General features: G+C 43.3%; 2 protein-coding genes across 2 annotated transcripts; both read right to left on the minus strand.

Annotated features, from left to right (window-relative positions):
* Nucleotides 1-428: 428 nt before the first annotated feature.
* tmprss6 (transmembrane serine protease 6) lies at nt 429-22,298 on the minus strand. Its single transcript, XM_087841548.1, has 18 exons — nt 22,063-22,298; nt 18,293-18,425; nt 16,675-16,817; nt 16,150-16,217; nt 12,284-12,471; nt 12,140-12,181; nt 10,873-11,077; nt 10,483-10,619; nt 9,862-9,974; nt 9,567-9,676; nt 8,900-9,042; nt 8,685-8,783; nt 6,884-6,997; nt 6,075-6,191; nt 5,709-5,877; nt 4,858-5,135; nt 1,642-1,778; nt 429-870 (listed from the first exon to the last, which is right to left on the minus strand). The coding sequence occupies exons 1-18, from the start codon at nt 22,150-22,152 to the stop codon at nt 706-708; spliced, it is 2,451 nt and encodes an 816-aa protein (XP_087697674.1). The 5' UTR covers nt 22,153-22,298; the 3' UTR covers nt 429-705.
* Nucleotides 19,522-21,556, minus strand: LOC148102446 (uncharacterized). The gene has a single exon (XM_087841550.1). It carries the CDS (start codon nt 21,441-21,443, stop codon nt 19,968-19,970), a length of 1,476 nt encoding a protein of 491 aa, XP_087697676.1. The 5' UTR covers nt 21,444-21,556; the 3' UTR covers nt 19,522-19,967.
* Nucleotides 22,299-22,382: the final 84 nt, after the last annotated feature.

A 22,382-nucleotide genomic window follows, 5' to 3' on the forward strand; every position in this document is an offset into this window, starting at 1 on the left:
GTTTAAACTGAAAGAGTTGCGCTGACAGATTTTTCTGTAGTGTAGAATAATGGCAAACTGTAGGGCACTGAAACCAGCTTAACATCCCTTAATTAGATGATCTTTTCTTTCTTTGGTTTACGTTTTACTATGTTGCAATTAGATACGCAAAGACCATATATGAACAAAAGCCAAAACTTCCAGGTCCAAAAGGTGCAGCCTTAAAACAACATTATTTCTAATAACCAGCAGGGGGCGCCTCTTCCGCTGCAAAAACAAGTTGGAGTCTGCAGAAGTATAGGAGTCTCCTCCAAAGTACCCAGCTCGAGGCTAAGTACTAAAAGTATAAATAAACTCCCACAGCGAGTATCATGACTGTGGACTTGTCTTGTTACATATATTTCACATTCATTTTGAATCAGAGATGCAAACACAGAATATATGAGGCTGTATGTGAAGTTTATTATCTTTCAAATGAGGAAGATTCAGCTTGTAAATGATTTAACAAGTTCGCTGGGTACAATTTCAAAGCGTTTTTTACTATCAGTTATTAGAGGCGTAACATTTCAGTATTTCATTACTTTTGTTACTTTGGAAAAAAGCCTTTAACATTTCACAGTTGCATTGTTTGGATAAGAACCAGTCTCAGGTCATCTGTGAACACCTTAAGGCATTTTTTCCCTCTCTTCCGGTTTGGTGTTCTGGTGCAAGTGTGACATCAGTGACTCAGGAGCTGCTGATGACCTGCTTTATCCAGTTGGTGAGCCTGGTGATGCGAGTGTAGACACCGTAGTAGTCTGGACGCCCGCAGCCTTTACCCCAGCTCACCACCCCAGCCAGGAACCAGCGACCTGAAGGCCCCTGACACACCAAGGGACCGCCCGAGTCTCCCTAACAAACAAAGGTAACGTTAACGAGGCACAAATAAGACTGGGTCTTCACAGCACAGAGGCACCATAATAATTGACAGTACTTATAATTACTACAGTGACTCACTATGTCATCATCATCATCATCAGGGGTTCTTAGATATGTGGCTTTTAAAACTCATTTTATAACATGGATGTGTTTTAAAAAACTGGGCTAAAAAGAGGAAATAACATTATAGGATTTTTTTTAATACTTAAAATTTTAATCGGTTTCTCCTTTTTTGTGGCTTTGAGGACATCTTGACAGAGAGCAGGACTACACGATTCTAAGTGATACAGAATTTTACTTTCATTGCATCATATCAACTTTAAAACACAGCAGGAACATATTGAATTTAGATTTTTTGTAATATTAGTTATATTACAGAGAGAATCCATACAAAATCAGTTTAATTTAAATCTCTGCTTTGATTTTACCTACAGTTTCTTGGCAGTTCTACATACACACTTGTGCGGTATCTCCACCCAGCAAACCAAAGCCTGGTCCTCTTTTGGCTTGTTTTGTTCGCTCTTCTTTTTTCAAATGCAGGTAAAGATATTTTAGACGGGAATGGTGAGACTGACAAAACAGTAAAACTGCAGGCTGTAAAGGAAACAATGTGTGGAGCTGAGGGGATGAAGTGCTAAGTGTTGTGTTGGACATTCTGAGTTCCACTTGCTTTTTCATTTTTAGTCATTTGATCCATTTTTGCTGCCAAAGTTCAAAGCACATGCAGCTTGTATTTCTTTGTACCTGACAGGCATCTTTCCTTCCATTGCGGTAACCGGCACAAAGCATTCTGGGAGTAACCAGGTGTCCGTAGGAACGGATGCAGGATTCCTCGCTAACCAGGCGCACATCAACTTTCTGAAGCACATTACTGGCTGTGCCTGGGAAAGGTAAGAGGACAAAGTGACAGAGGGCAAAAGAATAACCTCTCAGTCGTAATGCTGTTGAGTCTTTGTGCACTGCTTAAGGCCCCAGTAACACCAGCTTAGAGACCCGTTAGCAATTGTCTGGAAATGGCCAGTGATGAGGGAAAAACAAGTTTTCCCTGACTGCGAGTGCTTTTGGGAGGTTGTTGCAAAAAGGTATACATTTCTGCACTGACAACCTTCTTTTGATTGTTTTGGTTGTCATCACTCATAGTACGCCTGGAAAATGCTAACTAGCGTTGAGAGTCAAAGCTGTGTCTTCTGAAACATGTTGGTTTCAATTGTAAGACACAACTTTTACAGTGAAAGCAAACATTCTCCGTTTTCACTTCCCATCGCACTTTTCAACTTTCACTGTTGACTTGTCTGCAGACAAATCAGCATACTTTCATGCAAACTGCAGCAATCTGCTAGCGAGCAAAAGCAATCACAGAGAAGATTTTGGTGCAGCACCATTTGCAATAGATATCACCCAACAGCACTAATAACACTCTGCAACCTCCAGTGTCCAATAAACATTCCTAATGTGCCCTTTGTGGACTGGTGTGAGGGAACCCATTGTGTGTTTGCCCATAGAAAGCTCATATAGGGGTCCTAAAGGGGCAAAGGTGCTGTGGATCCTGTGTGTGCACAGGTATTTCTACTCTAACTGAGCATTTTAACCACTTTCCTAGAAGGCTCAAAGAAAAGACAATTTAACTCAAGCACTTTTTCCTAGAACTAAGTGCTTTGTCTAACATTCCCCGACACACTGTAGACTGAAGTATCCAGAGGAATTGATCCACCAACCTTCCAGCTGGTATATTACCCATGCTATCTAATGAGGCACAGCCACCCGACTTTGGGCCTACATGGGCCAGCATATTACTTATATTAATGAAACACTATACAGGGTAATGAAACCACGGAACATGTTTTAGTAGAGACTGAGAAGCTGAGAGAAGGTGATTGATTCAGAACCTCGGAAACGCTGTTCCACGCTGCATACAGCTGGTGGCTGTAATGTACCACGGGGCACAGTTAGGCAGCCCTCTGTGATCCCTGCTACTGGTGTGAAATGTGGGGTACATCTGGGCAGACCACACTTAGCGTGCTTTGTGTGGGCAGCTGCTGTTCCCCATAGTGTAGAACCCAGATGCACCCATGTTTGCTGGAAAGCCTGGTTGACGTGTCTTCACTTACTAATAATGAACAACAAAGGTCTTCCCTTACGGTAACAAGAAAACACTTTATTCCAATTATGATCAAGCAAATGCATTTTAATGTATTCAAATTTAGCTTCAATTTTTCTCAAAAGTTGTATTGATTCTTATGAAGCGTTGCATGCCAGTATATGTTCTCCCACACCTTTTCTCTCTCTCAGCCTTCAGTTTATTAAGTTCATCGTGATAGCAGAAACCACTTCCACCCACACCACTCCATCTCCTCCTGCCTTTTTGATTTAAATTAGGGTTTTTTTTTCCATGTGTGTTTGCTCAGATATCAAAATAGCACACCCACTTGCCTCCACATCACCATCTGCACAAAAACTCCCCGTATCTCGCACGCACTGACAAAAGGATGTTTTTAAAAACCACACAGTCGTTTGGTTGTGAAAATGATGCATCACACTGAATAATACATAAGTCGGTAATCATTCTGCAACAGGAGTCGAGCTTGCTTAAAAGAAAAACTAAAAAGTGAGTGAGTGCTCTTCTTTTAGAGCAGTGGTTCTTAACCTGGGTTCGATCGAACCCTAGGGGTTCAGTGAGTCGGTCTCAGGGGTTCGGCAGAGCCTCCACCATGACATGCACGGCTCATTTTGTGCACCAATAAAAAACATATCTATGTCTTGAATTTGAAAAAAATCATATTTTATTTTTCACTAACGAGGGGTTCAGTGAATGCGCATATGAAACTGGTGGGGTTCGGTACCTCCAACAAGGTTAAGAACCACGGTTTTAGAGTAAACCTTCCATTTTTAAAGCAGTAAATGTAACATCACTCTAGGACTAGTAGTGTTTATGAAACTGCTCAGTGGGATTTAAGTGTCTTTTAAGGTCTGTTGTTGTGTCTGTGCATAAAGCAGCCTGTAGCTCAATGTGATTTATGATCGTGGAGAATGAAAAATGACTGTTTTGAGAGGCAGGTAGGATACAGGTCCCCAACCTGAAAACAGCAATCCATTTAAAATGTCAGAAGATGAATTTTAAACCTCCAAGATGTTTGATCATAGAGGAAACTGATTAAACTTTGCTCTAATAAATATGGATGGCCACTTGAGGCTGGCTCTGAAAGCAAGTCAGTTGCCACGGTCTCCTATATCAAACTGCCCAACTTTACAGCAGAAATAAACAAGGGGAAAAAACTGGTCTCTGTGGCTAATACTCGTTTATTAAAGGTTTAAAGTTTGGGTTTATTACTGGCACAGCTGCTCTGAACAGCAGATGGCTAGGTCACAGACTGTTAAACCTTCTGTCAGCTCGTTCAAGTTACTGAAATGGACCTGTGTCTTTGCAGTTTTATTTCAATATTTTAATGTCATTTCCAGACAAAAAGTAGTCCAGATGGCACGGTACACAAGGACAGGTCTCTAGTCCATCATCACGCTAAAACAGAGAGACAACCACACACTCTAAAATCTAACCTACAACAAATTCAAAATCACCAGTTAACCTAATACGCATGTTTCTGGACCGTGGGAGGAAACTGGAGTTTCTGAAAGAAGCCCGTGCAGGCAATGAGTGAACATAAAAAGCCCCAGCTCACCAGGGGAGTCTCACCAAGACCTGTCAGAGGTGCTTGCTTATAGAGGTTTGTCTGATTGTTGGGGTTTTTCTATACTATTGTAGAGTCTTTACTTTACAATATAAAGCAAATTGAGGTGATAAAGTGTAGCAGATATGGAGGCATTTTGAGAGGTCAAACCAAAAACTTGGAAATCACTGCCATAGCAGGTTTACTGGTTATTAAAAGATACTGTAATTTGCTATTCCATACTCTAGCTTCTCTGCACATCCTTCAAGCCCTCCCCTTCCCTGTTTTCCAAGCTCACCCCCCTCACGGAGTGCCCCCCAGCCAGTGACCCAGCAGAGCAGGCCTGGCTCCAGCTGGTGCGTTGGTGGGGGCAAGCAGGTGGGTCGAGCGTGCCCAGCCAGCAGCGCAGCGGCGGGCCGGTCCAGCTTGAGCAGGGCCAGGTCGTAGTCGTGGGACTCATCGTCATAGTAATGATGAAGATGGATGCGTTGGACCCGCGCCACCTCCTCTGTAGGGCTGCTACGGTTGATCAGAAGTTTGCCAAGGTAGACTGTCCACACTGAGGGGGAGTAGAGACTGCAGCAGGAGCAGAACACAAAGAGGTCAAATGTGTTGTAGGGCCAATAAGAAAGCGTTTTTTTCCTGAGCTATTTAAAAAGAAAACACCCACACAGTTAGCAGTATTAACTCATGCCAAGAAATATCTGTTTATACTTTTTCAGCTTTTTTATCTTCCTCATCCACAGACTCTGAAGACTGCATAAGCTTTTAATCACCATGCAAGAAAATTAAGCAGAGAAAAATAGGTAATGCTCTAGAGGATGCTGCAGCTATAGTTTTTGGGGATGGTCCAGATTGTGGGGTTGAGTGTATACAAATACATAAATACTCTGCCTCTGACTCAGACAGGCTGTCACAGTTAAACCCCGGTCAGCAAAGATGCACCCGAAGGACAGAATGAGGAAGCAGCAGCAGAAATAAACTTGATTTATAAAACCACGACTAAAATGCTCCATCAAAGTCACGGCAGAGGATGAGAATATTTTAATCTTTACACAACAGAGAAACTCTGGTTGTCTTCTTATTAACAGCACTTTCTAACATTTAAGTCATCACACCACTTCCTTCCTTCTTGTTTCCTGCCCTTACCGGTCGTCATAGAAACAGTGGGCAGCCGACACCACCCACTGACTGGCGATTAAAGCGCCACCACAGATGTGGTTACCCCGCACCTGCAGGCTGGCCTGCCATGGCCACTCCCCCTCTGAGGCGTCCGTTCCCCCAACGATGCGGCTGGAGAACTGCCTCAGGCCGCACTCTGGATACACACACGCAGGTATGTTTAAACACGCTGATGCGCGCAGTGTGAGCGAATACATTTCAAATAAAATGCTCGCGAGTTATTGAAACAAATTCTCTGACATAGAAGCACACAGACGTCTCGAAATTTAAATGTGATACAATTAAAATAATGAGAAGAAAGTTAGAAGGTGTTAGGTGATCGAGTCTTCTTACCACAATGTTTCTCATCGGAGGCGTCAGGGCAGTCAGTGACAAAGTCACACTCAGGATTTGGTTTCTTCAGACACGTTCCGTCGGTACACACATAGGTCATATCTGTACACTGCACGCCTGGGCATGGACACAAGTATACATTTATATTTAATGCAATTAAACAATAAAGTTCAGGAATCTCAGAGTTGGTTGATTTTCTAATAGAGCCTGTGTACAGTTTATATCATGGCCTGTGACTGCTTCCCTCATCAGTTCAGCTTGAAGCTAAAAGGAACCAATATGCATGTGGTGCCTGTTACTGTTGAGATGTTCAGGACAAAGTCATTTGGGTCTTCCAAAAGGATGCAGGACAAGATAAAAACAGGCCACTACATCACTGAAAACAGATATGTTTTTGTCTGTCCCTGTGGCAGCAGACAGGCAGGGTTTGATTCTGCCGTGGGCGCTTTGCTGCATGCAACCCACACCTTCCTATCCCTCACCTTCATGCATCTTTCTAACTGTCACCTTCTAATTAAAAAGTCAGACACCTCAGAGATGGATGTCAGAAAAGTATTTGAACACCTGAATGAATCAATGATTTAAAATGACGTCTGGGTGGTTACATCTTAAAGCACACTTTTTATAAGCTAAGCATTTTAAAAGGTGAATGGAGGCTTTGGTTATACAGCAAACAGGAAATGTAGTGTTAGAGGCATCTACTACATATATTCCAAAAAGGGGGATCGTAGTGATTTTTCCAACTACCCTTTGCCGACGGCTGTGGAAGTATTTTATGTGTGAAAAGAAGGACACTTGCTGCCTGTTACCTTCAGTGCAGTTCATCTCATCGGTAGCTTCAGGGCAGTCTGGGTGTTGGTCACACACTTTGTAGTAGTCCACACACTGACTGTCCTCTGGACATTTGTATTGTGCCACACATACTGAGAAACACACATGTAAACACTACATTCAGAACCGTTCACTGACAAAATATTGTAGAAAAACTCAGACGTGTAACATGAGTTAGCCCACTGTGCTTCTTATTTACAGATTAAATGTATTTTGAGTGTGTCGCAGTAGATAATGAATAGCTTGATTTAATGTATGCTGGATTATGTTTATTAGGAGAAAAGCAAAAGAGGAGTTTTATTAGAGAGTACATTTGAGAGTACAAGTTATTAAATAAAGTGCTTTTGATGCTTTTGTATAACAGAAATATGCAGTAAATATGTCTGAATTTGTGGCTAGCATATTTTACTTTCTGTAAATTAGTATAATATCAGCATTAGTCTTTGTCGCTTCCATATTTTTGGTATTATGTTTTTGCATGTTTGTCATAGTTAAATGTTAGATAACCTGAGTAAATTCAAAATGCAGTTTTTAAATGATGATGATTTTATTTATTAATGGAAAATAGCCATCCAAACCTACCTGACCCTATGTGAAAAAGTAATTGCCCTGAGTGGTTCAGTGGTTCACCTTCAGGATCTTCGTGCAGAGAGCAGAATCTGTGGTTCCACCAGTTACAGCAAGTCATCGAGCAAAGCAGCCCAGACCATCACTCTACCACCAACCGCCATGTTTGATTGTTAGTATGATGATGTTTTCATGAAATGCAGTGCTAGTTTTACACCAGATGTAAACCTTGGCAAATGTCAGACGAGCCTTTGTGTTCTTTTTTCTCCTTGATCTCTCCCATGGAGGCCATTTTTGCCCAGTTTCTTTCTCAATGTTGTTGAACTCTGACCTTAACTAAGGCAAATGAGTCCTACGGTTCTTTAGATGTTGTTCTAGGTTCTCTTGTGGCCTCCTGGATGAGTCTTCAATGCACTTTTGGAGTAATTTTGTTAGGCCAGCCACTCCTCGAAAGGTTCACTGTTCCAAGGTTTCTCCTTTTGTGGATATGACTCTCACTGTAGTTTACTGTGAGTCCCAAAGCCTTAGAAATGGCGTTCTAACCCTTTCCAGACTGATAGATGTCACTGACTTTTTATCTCACCTTTTTTAGATGTCTTACTTCATCACACAGGGCCAGGAAGGTTTAGATAGCTTTTTCCCTTATCCCTGGTTATCTTTGTCTAATATTAAAATTCTCTTGATGATCTGAAATATTTAGGTCTTAAAAAATGTGCAAAAACAAAAAAATCAGGACGGGGATGAACATTTTTTCACAGCACCGAATCAATAGTGAACACTTGACCTTAGTCAAACCACAGAGAGCATTGTAGCTTGATAGGCTGCCAACACTCACAGGTTTTAAAATTAGAGATTCTTTCTGCCTTCCAAGTGCTTTCATGGGGTTTTTAAAGAGTAGGCCCATCAGATCAGATCAACATCACCCCTGGATTTAAAGCCAGGCAGCTTTCATTAGCAGCACTCTGATAAGCCTTACATATCTGATGTTTTTCTGGAACAGTTCTGCTCTCGTCCATGTCATATAAATCTGGCAGTTTTGGCTCTCCAGTGTCACAAGTGGCCTCACCATGAGGGTGGTGGCTGATAGACAATAAATTCAACATTATTTTACTTAGAATGGGCACATTTATGTGTCACATTCAGTATTTGAGCACTTACTCTACCCTCTCAATGTGAAGGGAGAATTATTTATGTTTGGAGTTCTGTATATACCACAGTTTCTCTCATCGAGGCCATTGGGACAGTCCTTGATTCCATCACAGATGGGCACGCAGAGACCGTTCACAGTGCACAGGAACTGTCCTGGGCAAGCTATAAAACACAAATACACACAGAGCTCAAAATTATGCTGAGAAAAGGTCACAAAATGACATCCCAATATTTTCATCAGCATTTCATGGCTGTCAGTTCCAGCATCCACAACTCACGATCTGACAGGTTGAAGACGCTGTATTGCAGCTGAAGGCCCGGCCCTGTGAGTGACACCTCAGATGTCATGAAGATAGTGGTTGTCGTAGAGAGCAGGAAGAGACGTTCGCTGTAGGGCTGCAGAGCCCTGGTGCCGCACAGTCTGAGAAAGGAGAGGGAGGGTGAAATTGAAGGGACGTGTCCCTGAAGGCATCACCTCTCCACTTGTACAAGAAACTATTGATCTGTTTCTTCCTGATTAAATAAAGAAAGTAAGGGATTTGTGAGTTTAAAAAACATTTAAAAAAATGTAAATTGCCTATACTGGAATTAAAATACTCTCAAACATTAGGGGATTTGGTTGGCTTGTGTGGTACAACACTGCCCCCTGTTGTTCAGTAGGGAACAAAATCTTCTCAGGGTCTAAATACTTTTTACTGAGGCTAAGAAGAAGCAGAACTCAGCACCTGTGCATTACACAGAAAGACAAAATCCTTTACACGTGACTATTTGCTAAAAAGGGAACTATTTGAAAGCACGACCCGTTATATCAGTTATGATGAGGATTTGCGTTATGTTGGGCTATCTCAAATGTTTTTTTTTGTGTGTAAACATGTATAATAAGTTCCAGAATAGGCACTAACGTTGCTTTACTGGGCTGAAAAAGGTCTTTGTGGCACAGCTTACCTGCGATTCTGGAGGATCCACTGTCCCTGGGTACAGGCCTGGTTGTAGCTGGCTCGGCTTAGCTCATAGCCCTCGAATGTCAAACTCAAGCCCATCCCTGCACTGGGCATCTGAAATCACACACAGGACAGTAAATGTATCCATCAAGTTAATTTCTTGACAGGTTGACAGTATTATTTATTAATACGAGTTACCTTTAGTGATTCAAAGTTTTACGTGGATCATTTGATGATAAATAAAATAATCAATCAACGTGTGGATCAATAAAAGATGCACAGCTGAAGGAGAGGCTTACAGTAAAGCTCCAGGTACAGTTGGTGTCAGGAGGGTAGTAGCTGGGAAAGAAGGGTGTCTTTAGTGTCCCTTGGACCCCTGATACTGCCTCCAGCTGTATAGTGGAATTACAGTCTAAGAATGATGAAGACACAAAGCAAGAAAGATTGTTCAGTCCACAATATAATCATTTAATGTCAATATATACAGAAAAGAAGGGGGAAATCATGAATATAGCAGGATCCACACAAGATTGATTTCTACCATGTCTTTCAGAACACAACTTGATTGATTCTTGATTGATTGGTTTTGTAAGACCAAGATAGATTGCCATAAAAATACATGAGGATATCAATATCTGCTGCCCAGAGACTAGATCCCACTCACTCTGGTCATTCCTGTAGCTCTTGCACAACTAACCGGTCAATAATTTCATTTATAGTGTGACATATCTAAACATCTACTGGACAGAATACCAAAATGTTTTCCAGATGATGTAACATAATCACTTGGGTGATGACCTGAAATTTTCTAGTGCCACCAAAAAGTTGACATTGCATGTTAGGATGCTGACTTTTAGTCAAATTATTGTATGATACATTTTTTTACCAGAGAGAAGTGCAAAACATTCAGGTAGGCTTACCCTGGTGTTCCCAAGCCTGCACAGACAAAGAAAAGGATTCCTTGTAATTGTATAGACCCTGTTTCCAAACCACTGTCATCCAATCTCCTGATGACAGGACACGGACCACGTGCTCATGTCTGCTGCAGCCATACACACTGGTAGGAAGCAAGGAAAGTTGCACAGAGCCCATAAATGATAGTGATAATAACGTGTTAGTATGAGTTTATATTTTGGACATCTATAACAGGAACTATAGAGGCCTAGATATGTGTAGATCATCCTATTTTAAAGGTCAGGCCAAATATTGATTTCAATTTGTGGTTTTTAAATATTCCTGTCACTTTACATTAATGCCTCACAGTGCTGTGTATCAGTCTAAATATACTTGTATTGTTAGGAGAGACTCACGATGTGATGAGATGATTATCAGCAGGGGTGAGTGAGTTGTACACCAGCAGTCTGTCACTGCACTCTGGAAGCAGCCACTCCATATGGAGCTCAAGCTGGGAGCCTGGGGTGGTCTGGAGGTGCCACAGACAGGAGGAACGCTGTGTGTTAGGGCCACGGAGCAGAATGGGGCTGCTGGACACCACCTTCTGATAGCGGTAGCAGTCTTGGGGCAAAAAAGGCAAGAATTAAAGTCAGAACTGAGTCTGTACTTTTGCGCACAGATGATGGGATTTGTAAATGTTAAACTTCAATGGCTTTTGTTTCTATGGTTTAACTTAAGCTGATAGGGATTGATGACATTACACTACATATAATGTTTTACTTTGACTTTAGATATGGAGCTATTACGTTAAAAGGAATTGTCTAAAAAGAAATTATTAAAAGATCAAACTAAACTAGAACAATGTGCCATATAAAAGTATAACACAGGAGAAAATCAGTTTATAGAGTTTTTGGCATCTGTGCTAATAAAGCTGCTAACGTTAGCATTCGAGCTAGCTAGCATAAAACCTAGAAAATGTTTTGCACTATTTATCTGCCAAACCCAACAATATATAAAGAGCTTACTAATGTTAAATGAATTTAACTTAGACATTCACTGAGCACCCAGATGCTATTAGCACTAGTTAACAGTTTACATTAACATTTACATTCCATTAACATTACTAGAGATTTGGACAGAAAATATCTTATATCTTAGGCATCTGAATCAGAACATTTACTTTTGTAAGTCAAATATGTTGTTAGCAAATTTAAATAATTCAGTTGCTAGTTAGTATCCAAGTTCCATTGTTTTTATCTTGTTATTATTATGCCCCTTTCAAAACATTTTAAAGTCATTTCAAAACTAAACATATAAACTACCTGTACTATGATGTAGTTAAACTCTAAGCATGACCAATGAGTGCCCCTTTAAGCAAGTCAAAAAAAGGGTATTAAATGTTGTCAATTAAATAATGATGCGACCTAATAGAGGTGGAGTTCAAATGTCAAAATAAGGCTTTAAAATGTTTTGCCTTTCACCCCAAAATCACATTTGTTAAATAAATTAAATTATACTGAGAAGCATGCTCAACATAAAATCCTGTTTGCCTTTGTTCCCATGAGTTACTTTATTTCTTGTCTAATGTACAGTGGACTGTGCCACTTGTAATTAAAGTTCCGGTACATGAATTAATTAATACAAAACAAGAAATTATAAACAAACTGAAATAAAATCTGATACCAAATGAGGCTTTCAAAAGTTTTACAACTTTGGGGTCAGTTTCTGTAGGGAGCAGAAAAAGAAACAGAAATTAAATTAAATGTACATTAAATTTAAATTGAAATCTTCCTTTAGCTGTTTTTCTGCCCATGTTCTTCCTCTCACCACTGACAGATAGTGTAGGGAGATGAAAAAGGTATCCATCAAAGCTGGCTGTCTCTTCCACCTTTGACCTGCTGTACCCCTTCAGGCCCTCCACCAGGCTCCTTCTGACCTTCTCCAGCGTGACTCCCTCGGCATGGCTGCTGGGTATGTTCAGCAGTATCCAGAAGTGAGCCACAACACTTCCTTCCCTGCAGAGACAAAAAGACAACCAAGACTCGAAAGACCAGTCAAAAGTTTGGACACGCCTTCTCATTTCATGGTTTTTCTTTATTTTTATGTCTATTCACATTGTACATTCTCACTGAAAGCATCAAAATTATGAATGAGCATATGAAATTATGTAGGAAACAAAAACGTTTGAACTAACTCAAAACACTTTTTATATTTTAGATTGCTTTGTACACTCTTGGCATTCTCTCGATGAACTTCATGAGGTCGTCACCTGAAATAGTTTTCCAATAGTCTTAAACAGTCTTATCCCAAACCATTGCGTTTGGGTTTAGTTTATGTGACTGAGGAGAACAGGCCATCTGGTGCAACACTTCGTCACTCTGCTTCTTGGTCAAATAGCCCTTACACAGCCTGGAGGTGTGTTTGGGGTCATTGTCCTGTTGAAAACGAAATTGTGGTCAAAATAAAGGTAAACTGGATGGGATGTAATGTCGCTGCAGGCTGCTGTGGTCGCCATGCTGGCTCAGTGTGCCTTCAATTTTGAATAAATCCCCAACAGTGTCAGACGAAGAAGGCAAGAAATTCCACAAATGAACACTGACAAGGCACACCTGTGACATGAAAACCATTTCAGGTGACTACATCATGTAATCATCATTGAGAGAGGGCCAAGGGTTTGCAGCGCTGTCAACAAAGCAAAGAGTGGCTACTTTCAGGAATCTAAAATATAAAACTGTGGCAGGAATAAGGCACGGCGGGTCCAGGGATCAGTGTTTTTAGACATTTTTTTATTCACAACACCTCACACCACACACACCTGAGTCCCCGTGTTTTAACGTGGCGGGCGTGATTGCGGATGCCGTGCAGGTGCGTCCGCCCTCCCTGCACGCCACCGCAGACCACGCCCCACCACACACCCCCATCGCCCGATTGAGGCCGGGGAGTCATCCGGCCGAACCTACTCCCCCCCCCCCGGTTCCCAACCTTGGAACAGAGCAAAGTCCGTTGCGGAGGCCGCCCACACCTCCAATGGCGGCGAGCCTTGTCCGGGGGTCGGCCACGCCTCCAGCAGCAGCGGCGAAACCGGTCTGGAGGCCGGCTACCCGGCAAGCCGGCACGACCCCGCCGGCCCCGGGAGGGGCTCACTACCCGGCGCATCTGACGCTCCGGGGCAGCTCGATCCTCGACCTCGGGCACAGGTCGAGCAGGCTCCCCTGGCACGGGGACCGCCATCTCCCCTCCCGGTTTCTCCACCGCCGCTGGCGGGAGCGCTGGCTGGGGCGCTGGCGGGAGCGGCTCGTCCGCCGCTGGCTGGGGCGCTGGCGGGAGCGGCTCGTCCGCCGCTGGCTGGGGCGCTGGCGGGAGCGGCTCGTCCGCCGCTGGCTGGGGCGCTGGCGGGAGCGGCTCGTCCGCCGCTGGCTGGGGCGCTGGCGGGAGCGGCTCGTCCGCCGCTGGCTGGGGCGCTGGCGGGAGCGGCTCGTCCGCCGCTGGCTGGGGCGCTGGCGGGAGCGGCTCGTCCGCCGCTGGCTGGGGCGCTGGCGGGAGCGGCTCGTCCGCCGCTGGCTGGGGCGCTGGCGGGAGCGGCTCGTCCGCCGCTGGCTGGGGCGCTGGCGGGAGCGGCTCGTCCGCCGCTGGCTGGGGCGCTGGCGGGAGCGGCTCGTCCGCCGCTGGCTGGGGCGCTGGCGGGAGCGGCTCGTCCGCCGCTGGCTGGGGCGCTGGCGGGAGCGGCTCCGGCAGCCCCTCCCGCGACTCCTCTTCCTCCAGCCGGTGCCGACCCTCGCGCGCCTCGTCTGCCGCCTCCGAACGGAGCGGCTCGTCCACCGCTCCCGGCAGGAGCAGCCCTTCACCCGGCTGTTCCCCCTCCTCCGGCAGGCGCAGATCCCCGCGCGCCTCGTCTGCCACCTCCGGCTGCTCAGGTGCCCCACGCGGCTCCTCCACCGCTTCACTGTCCTCGGTACACGCCTGTGGGGATGGCGCCCAGGCCCAGAGCAGCGCCGCCAGCTCCCCAATCCGTTGCAGGTGGCGCTCGGACTGGTCCTGCAGCTCGGCCTGCTGGCGACTCACCTCCGCCGCCTGCTCCCGCTGGGCGGCCGCCATTTCGGCCACCTTCTGGGCCAGCTCCTCCGCTCCCTGGCTCCGATAGGAACCCGCCGTGCCGCCTCCTGGGTTTCGGCACCACTGTGGCAGGAATAAGGCACGGCGGGTCCAGGGATCAGTGTTTTTAGACATTTTTTTATTCACAACACCTCACACCACACACACCTGAGTCCCCGTGTTTTAACGTGGCGGGCGTGATTGCGGATGCCGTGCAGGTGCGTCCGCCCTCCCTGCACGCCACCGCAGACCACGCCCCACCACAAAAACATATTTAGATATATTTACCAACTTTTTTTCTACATAATTCCATATATCTTGCTTCATATATGAGGTCTTCAGCATGTATCTAAAAAGGTAGAAAGTAGTAAAAATAAAGAAAAACCATTAAATGAGAAGGTGTGTCCAAACTTTTGACTTCTAGTGTTTTACTGTCTTTACTGATTGAAAGTATTTGGTGTCTATGGCTTCATGTTGTCATAAGTATGCTTGTTTGTGCAGGTATTTGGTGAAATACCAAAAATGACAGTTTCTTAAATAGTCACAGTGTTTCACTTGTTTGGGCCCAAAAGCAACTTCCCAGCTAAAATCCGCAAATTTACAGTATAAATAAAAAGAAAAAAGAAATGAAAAATAAAACAACAACATCTGAACAAGGGGAATTCTGAGCTGTACAATCAGTCTATAGTCTGTAGTTTATCATTTTAAGGTTGCCATGTCGAGCTTTTTGTATACAGTCTATAGAAACATGCATGACCTGCAATACAGTTGGTACTTTTACCTCATGATCTTGGGTTGATTATAATCAATCATGGCTCAAGAGTTGGGAGTTCGCCTTGTAATCGGAAGGTTGCCGGTTGGAGCCCCGGCTCAGACAGTCTCGGTTGTTGTGTCCTTGGGCAAGACACTTCACCTACCACCTACTGGTGTTGGCCAGAAGGGCCGATGGTGCGATATGGCAGCCTCGCTTCTGTCAGTCTGCCCCAGGGCAGCTGTGGCTACAACTGTAGCTTGCCTTCACCAGTGTATGAATGGGTGGATGACTGGGTGTGTAAAGCGCTTTGGGGTCCCTAGGACTAGTAAAAGCGCTATACAAATACAGACCATTTACCATAATATACCTAAAACTGTTGGTAAGATAAAGTTGATCATCTTCAGTTTTTGTCAGTTCAGAAAGCGGTAGATTCTGAACTTGTTGAAACACATCAGTATTGTAGCAGTTAGCATAAAACACCAACCACTATAAAGAAACAACTGGTGGCTGCTCCCTTATTCAAAACAGAGTAAAAGCTTACCGTATGTTAAAGCCACAAAGATATTTTTCAGAGGTTAGTTTTAAGAAAAAATGTGCAGAACAGTGTAGATTTTGAATTTTACTCAAAGCTTAACAGTAGAAAATATCCTCTCGTTGACAAAAACTTGAACTGAACTTGGAGTCATGATGGCACAATATTCACTACTTATCAACCTAGTTCAAGGCTCAATTTGTATTTTAGAATCACTGCTGGCACCTAGTCTACCACTAAACTACAATACTGCCCCATTCCTGTTGTTATGACTCTAACTTATGACTATGTGAAGAAAAAATGTAATGTACATACCCAAAGGCAAACACAGTGGTGCAGTTGAAGTATCGAGAAAGACTCGAACCTTTCATAATATTCTCTACCTGAAAGAAAGCAAAACACCATCAGCTGTTCACATTAAATCATTCAGGTGCAGGATGGTAGTATTCCTGTCAGTACACATGCACTATATGTACTTTATACTGCCAAACATAGCCTCTAAAAATGCTAATTTATAATGTATTATTTTTGCTGTGCTGTGTGGTTCTGACTAATCTGACTACAGTCTGCTCTTCTTCTGTTCTGGTCTATGGCTTATTAGTGTAATGTACTTTAATGATAACAACTGTTTGTTGTCCAGAATTATTTAATCTACAGTACCTAAACAAACTTGCTAAGCGTTATTTATTTCAGTCCCTTTTTTGTTATTGTTTACTTGTTAAGATTACATTGTGAAAATTAGTGGAAAAACAGAAAGCCTTTGAAACTGACAGGATCACCTATGAAGTGACCTAAATTTTTAGGACATCTGCATCAGAGGAATTCATGGTCCCTGCTCACCATCCTCTCGACGCCCTTGGCTTCCTTCTTGAAAACAGGACTGTTGTGAGAGGACAGATCAGTAGAGAAGTTCCTGTTGAGGATGGATAAGTAGGCAGTGTACTGCTGCTGGACACGAGCCTCTAACACCCAAACCTTGTATTCTGTTACAGAAATGTGGACCAACACAGCATAAATAGAGTAGAAATGAAATTACAGAAATTAAAGACATCAAAGAGTAACTGTGATGCTATCATAATACATAATAACAGTATCATAACAGTGATCCAATGTTCTTCATCTGTCGTATGATAATGATCCATGGGACAGCTCATTTGTGCTAAGAATAGGCATGAAAGGCAAGAAAAAAGGAAACTGGAAAATATTTGCTCACTGTATTTCAGTATACGTGTGCAGTACCATTATAAATATAGCATGTCAAACTGACTCTGATTTGCTTTCCCTAGCTGTCTGTGAGTTTCTGCTTCTTTACCACATCCTTGTCAACCTAATTCAAGCCTTACATTTACATTTTAGAATCACAGCTGGTACCTGCTTGACCACTAAACTACAACACCACACAGAGGACAATATCAACTCTTATTATTTTACACACTAACTCTAAGTTCCATCCATCCATTCGCTTCTGCTTATCCTTTTCAGGGTCACAGGGCTATCATATCCCAGCTCTCATTGGGCGAGAGGTGGGTTACACCCTGGTGGGGTACACCCTGGACAGGTCCCCCTTAGTTGCAGGGCTAACACACAGAGACAGACAGCCATTCGCACCCACATTCACACCTATGGACAATTTAGATCAGTCTATTAACCCAGAGGGGACCCACACAAACATGGGGAGAACATGCAAACTCAACACAGGCCTGATGGTGGAATTGAACTCAGGACCTGTGTGGCAACCGTGCTAAGCACCGTGCCACCGTGCTGCCTAACTCTAAGTTAGTTTGTAAAATTTCAAGACTAGATGTCACTAAATTACAGCTTGTGGTCAACTGAATTCTGTTGCCTTGTTCCTCCCGATAAAAATGCATGACCCTGGCTTCTGTAGTCATTGTAGGACCAACATGTTTTAGTCAGCTGAGAGAGAACTAAAATATTACATTTAGATAGTACTCCATAACGGCTGCATGGTCAATAGCGTATGTCAGTAAAATATTATTTGGTATTTAATGTTCGGCAATTGGAAGAGTTGGCCTTGGTTCAGGATGTGATTCCTGTTGGCGTGTTGCAAATTTGATCTGGTTGCAAAGCATTTAAATGTTTCTCCAGTTCCATCATATCCTAAAGTACATATCCTTTGCCAAAACAGCAATTCTACAGGGATCCAAACGTATGGTGTTCTGGTTTGGGTCTTTAAATTATATCCCGATAAGCAGTACAGTTACGGAGCCAGCTTCTCATGCACATGATGACTACTATCCTCAAATAATCCTCATGACTTGACAGTTATTTGAAACTGAGCATGTTGCAAAAGATCATAGGTAAACATGCAAACCAAATTTTGTAGATGCTGTATACATGTGGCCACTCACACAGCATTGTCATTGTCAGGAGCACAACTTGAGACTTAAACTTAAAATACTTAAAATATTAACAAAATGAGAGACAATGTTTTGCTCACCCAGGAAATACCAAGCCAAAATTGCTGCTGCAGCTATAATGATGACAATGAGGATGATGAGGAAGGCAAGGACACACTTGTAGGACCGAGACTTCCTAGTGGGCGGAGCCACAGCTTGTTTAGCAGCTCCCACCTGAAAACAAAAGCTTAACATGATCTACAAAGAATCTGACAGAGACAGTCCCAACGCTGTGGCATCCTTTGTTTTAAATAAAAGTCTTTAATTTTGTACGAGACGTTAAATTCCCAATCGAAAGGCCAAATGTACCCGAGAACTTCAGGAGAAGATTACACAAATAGCGCAGAAGCTTCAATAAATGCTTCAGGATCAACATGTTTTCTATATACACCTTTGGGATGTTGCATCTTCAAAAAATAAAAATGAAATGACTGAGCCTCACACAGGCTTATTTCTGCTACTTGTATCCGTGATCTCGTTCTTTCCATCTTTAAATCAAGCTTATGACCATAGGTGAAGATAAGGACGCAGCTCAGAGCGTAAATTGAGATCTTTGCTTTTACACTCAGCTCTGTCTTCACTTCAAACTGGGAGTTTAAGATCTTCTGAACCAGGGCCTCTCTCAGATGTCTCCAGCTCAGCTCCTCTCCTCACCTGAGTGTCCAGACCATACAGCCGCAGATCCTCAAGCTGTTTATTGAGGTCAGTATCTCTCAACCCAAGACACTAACTCAGGCTCCCTCCCCAGTGTCCCGAGAGGTGACATTTCATGTCCCACTCATCAGCCACTGATAGCTCTGACCACTGTCCGACAAACAATAATGTCATGAAAGCATATTTTAATAAAGGGCTTTGCAAATATAGCTATTAACTTTTCGACAGTCCCGCCAGGCACACGACCTGGCCACCCGTGTATCCGGCAGGGAAAGTACCTCCAGGACACTCGGGCCCACCCGAGCCCAGGCTTCTCGTTGAGAAGAGGGTGTCAATTGCATTCAGGGAACAGATGATGATCAAATTCATTATTGATGAGATAGCAGAGTAAAGTTACAGCAAATGGAAAGTAATCTGTACAAAACCTGGAGCTGTACTCAACTACAATACTTTAGACTTTTTTTTCAAAAGGCATCAACAGCACAGACACAGTGGATATCATTCACAGAACAATGTTTTCAACCAGGATGTAAACATTTTTATTTCTGCTGTTAGGTTGTTATAATTGGACATTTTCACATGTTTTAAATGAGACAAAATGTTCACATTTCAAATGTTTTGTTAAATTCAATTGTTTATTTGATTGGTTGATCGTAGTTTTTCATGGGTAAGATGTTATAATACCCTGGTTCACTTAGTGACTACTCCGTCTCCTAAAAATCTTCTTTAATTCAGTCCAATTCAATCCAACAGTATTTACATACAAATGAATTGAATTGAACTGAACTAAAGAAAAAACCCAACAATCCCCTATGAGCAAGCAATTGGCGACAGTGGGGAGGAAAAACTACCTTTCAAAAGGTAGAAACCTCCGGCAGAACCAGGCTCAGGGAGGGGCGGCCATCTGCCGCGACCGGTTGGGGGGTGGAGCCGATGACAAAGTTATACACAACTAAATATTAAAGCAAATATGCTTTAAAATGGGTGTTTTGGCACTGGAAGTGACTGATAATATTTAGTTGTATATTACAGTGATTTTATAGGAGACGGAGTGGAAGTCACTTAAGTGAATAGTCTCCAAAACCAGTTGCGCTCCTTTTTCTTTTTTGGTTTTTCTTTTGGCACTTGGTCATCTCGGGCCTCTGGACTTTCTGGTTTGGTAGCGCTGGCCTCCTCTTTTTCTGGCTGATTCTCCTGGAGTGTCTCGTTTTGGGCTGGAGAATTTTGAGGATTGGCAACGTTGGACTGGTCTTCTTGCTTTTTTATTGTCTCTTGCAGAGACAGCAAAAACTCCTGAAGTGTGATCTTTTCTTCCTCTGTTTGCCCGAGTTGGTTGCGGATTGTTGTGTTCTCCAGGTTTTGCTCCACGGTTTTCTCCAGCTCTTCTTTTAAATTTTGTGCCTTCAAATCATTTTTTTCACAAAGAGCCTCACTGGTGCTGAGTTTGTCTTTCAGCTCAGCGAGCTCACAGTTGTCTCTTTGTTCCTGATCTTTGCGCTTTGCAACTTCCTCTTCAAGATTCTTTTGAGTTTTGAGGAGCTGCTCACGGAGTTGTTCGATCTCTTCTTGCTGTTTTTTGCACTGGACCTCCAACTCAGCTTCTCGAACAGTTTTTACGTCTGTAGAGTCTGTGTGTGGAGCTTCTGCAGTTTGTGTTGAAGCGTCCACACTCAGCTCTGCAGCTGTGACAGCTGTGTTGCTGTCTTGAACAGGAGCCTCACTTACCTCAGGGGTGAAGTTCTCCTCGGGTGTCTTTCTACGAGCCTCTTCCAGCTGTTTTTGGAGCTCAAGGATGGTTTTTTGAGCATTTTGTCTGCAGCACTGTAGCTGCAGACGAACCCAATCATTCTGAGTTTTAGCTGCAGCAGCTTTGTGGTTTGCAGCTGTCATTTTATAAAGATTGGTTTTGCACATGTGCTGAGCCTCCTGCAGGTGGAATCTCAGCGCACCCAGTTCACCAGTCTCATTGTATGGACGACTACCATCATTTGGTGTTAAGTGAGGCTGTGGCTGAGGTGGCCCATCGTTGGTGTTATGGTCAGGATGGGGCTGATGTGGCACAGGCCCTCGTTTTGGCAAAAACCATGGATTTTGCCAGTATTGCCCTGGCCCATTATTGGGTGTAAAGTGGGCATTGGGCTGATGTTGCACAGGCCCTTGTTTTGGCAAAAACTGTGGATTTTGCCAGTGTTGCCCTGGCCCATTATTGGGTTTAAAGTGGGCATTGGGCTGATGTTGCACAGGCCCTCGATTGGGTCCAGGGTTTCTGGCTCTGGGGTTTGGGTTTGTATTTTTCTGCATCTTCTTCTTGTTTGCACCCTTTGGTTTGGCAGCATCAGATGGAGTCCCCTCATTTGGTGCCTTGTTTTTCCCTCTTGGGTTTGGGTTTTGCTGCTTAGGGCTAACAGCGGCCGATGAGGTCCCTTCCTGGGGATCAATGTTTTGCTGCATATGTTGCATTTTTCTTGTCTTTTGTCTTACAGTGTCGAATGATATTTTTTCTATTCGATCTGGGTTTGGGTTTGTGTTTTGTTGCATACACTTAACGTGTCAAATCTTTGTCTAAAGGTTGGCTCGTGGTGTGTTCCTATACAGTTGCACAGTTCTGAGACTTAAGGACTTTTGAGAGAATGTTATTGGTCAATTTCCCTTTGATCTGGAGTGTGATGTCATGGAGTGCAAATGGAGTGTGATGTCATCCACTTAGAATTCAAAATGTGATGTCATCAACTTAGCAGAGAGTCTTGTTTTTCTTTGAAATAGAATTCTACCAAACTTAAAGAAAAATGAAAAGGTAGTGAATTATTTAGTTTCACTAGTGAATCATTTAGTTAACATTTAGTTAAGTTATGTTTGGGCAGTAGGTATCAATTTGTTTAAAATGTTATTATATTTATTAGATATCTGCAAATCCCAATCAAACACACCTGATTGTTACAAAGCATATTGACACAGTTTATGGAAACATGTATGTAGAAGTGCCTGAACCTGCATCAGTCATGGCATTAAAAGCACAGAAGGAGCCTCCATTTTGAAAGGTCTTGTGCATTCTCTAAAACATGCATTTACTCTAAAAAATGTTAGATACGCAAAAATCCCTACAAAGGACATAGATCAGAGTGCATTGCTGCAGTTTTAATGTTTCAGTATTACTGACCCCATTGCTTAGAGAAGCATGTGTGATCCCCTGGTCACAGGATACGGACTTCTTTGACCCGTGGCCAAGTGCCATTGCATCACACCACATTTCTTGGTCCTTGAGAAATCATCTTGACATCCATGAGGGTTCGCTGAGTTCTGAATTTCCAACCAAAAGTCTTTTACCAGCCATCTTTGGTAATCACAGAGCTGCACATGTTGCTCTGACAGACAAAGAGCAGTCCCATTTCTGTTTGCAAGTCCAAAGGTTCAAAAAAAGACAGTCAATATTTCCCAAACCTCATTTGGCTTCAGTGTGTCACTCAGAGTTAGCTGACT

Source organism: Neolamprologus brichardi, chromosome 6 (assembly GCF_056152115.1).
Source record: "Neolamprologus brichardi isolate AB-2024 chromosome 6, ASM5615211v1, whole genome shotgun sequence".
Lineage (NCBI taxonomy): Eukaryota > Metazoa > Chordata > Actinopteri > Cichliformes > Cichlidae > Neolamprologus > Neolamprologus brichardi.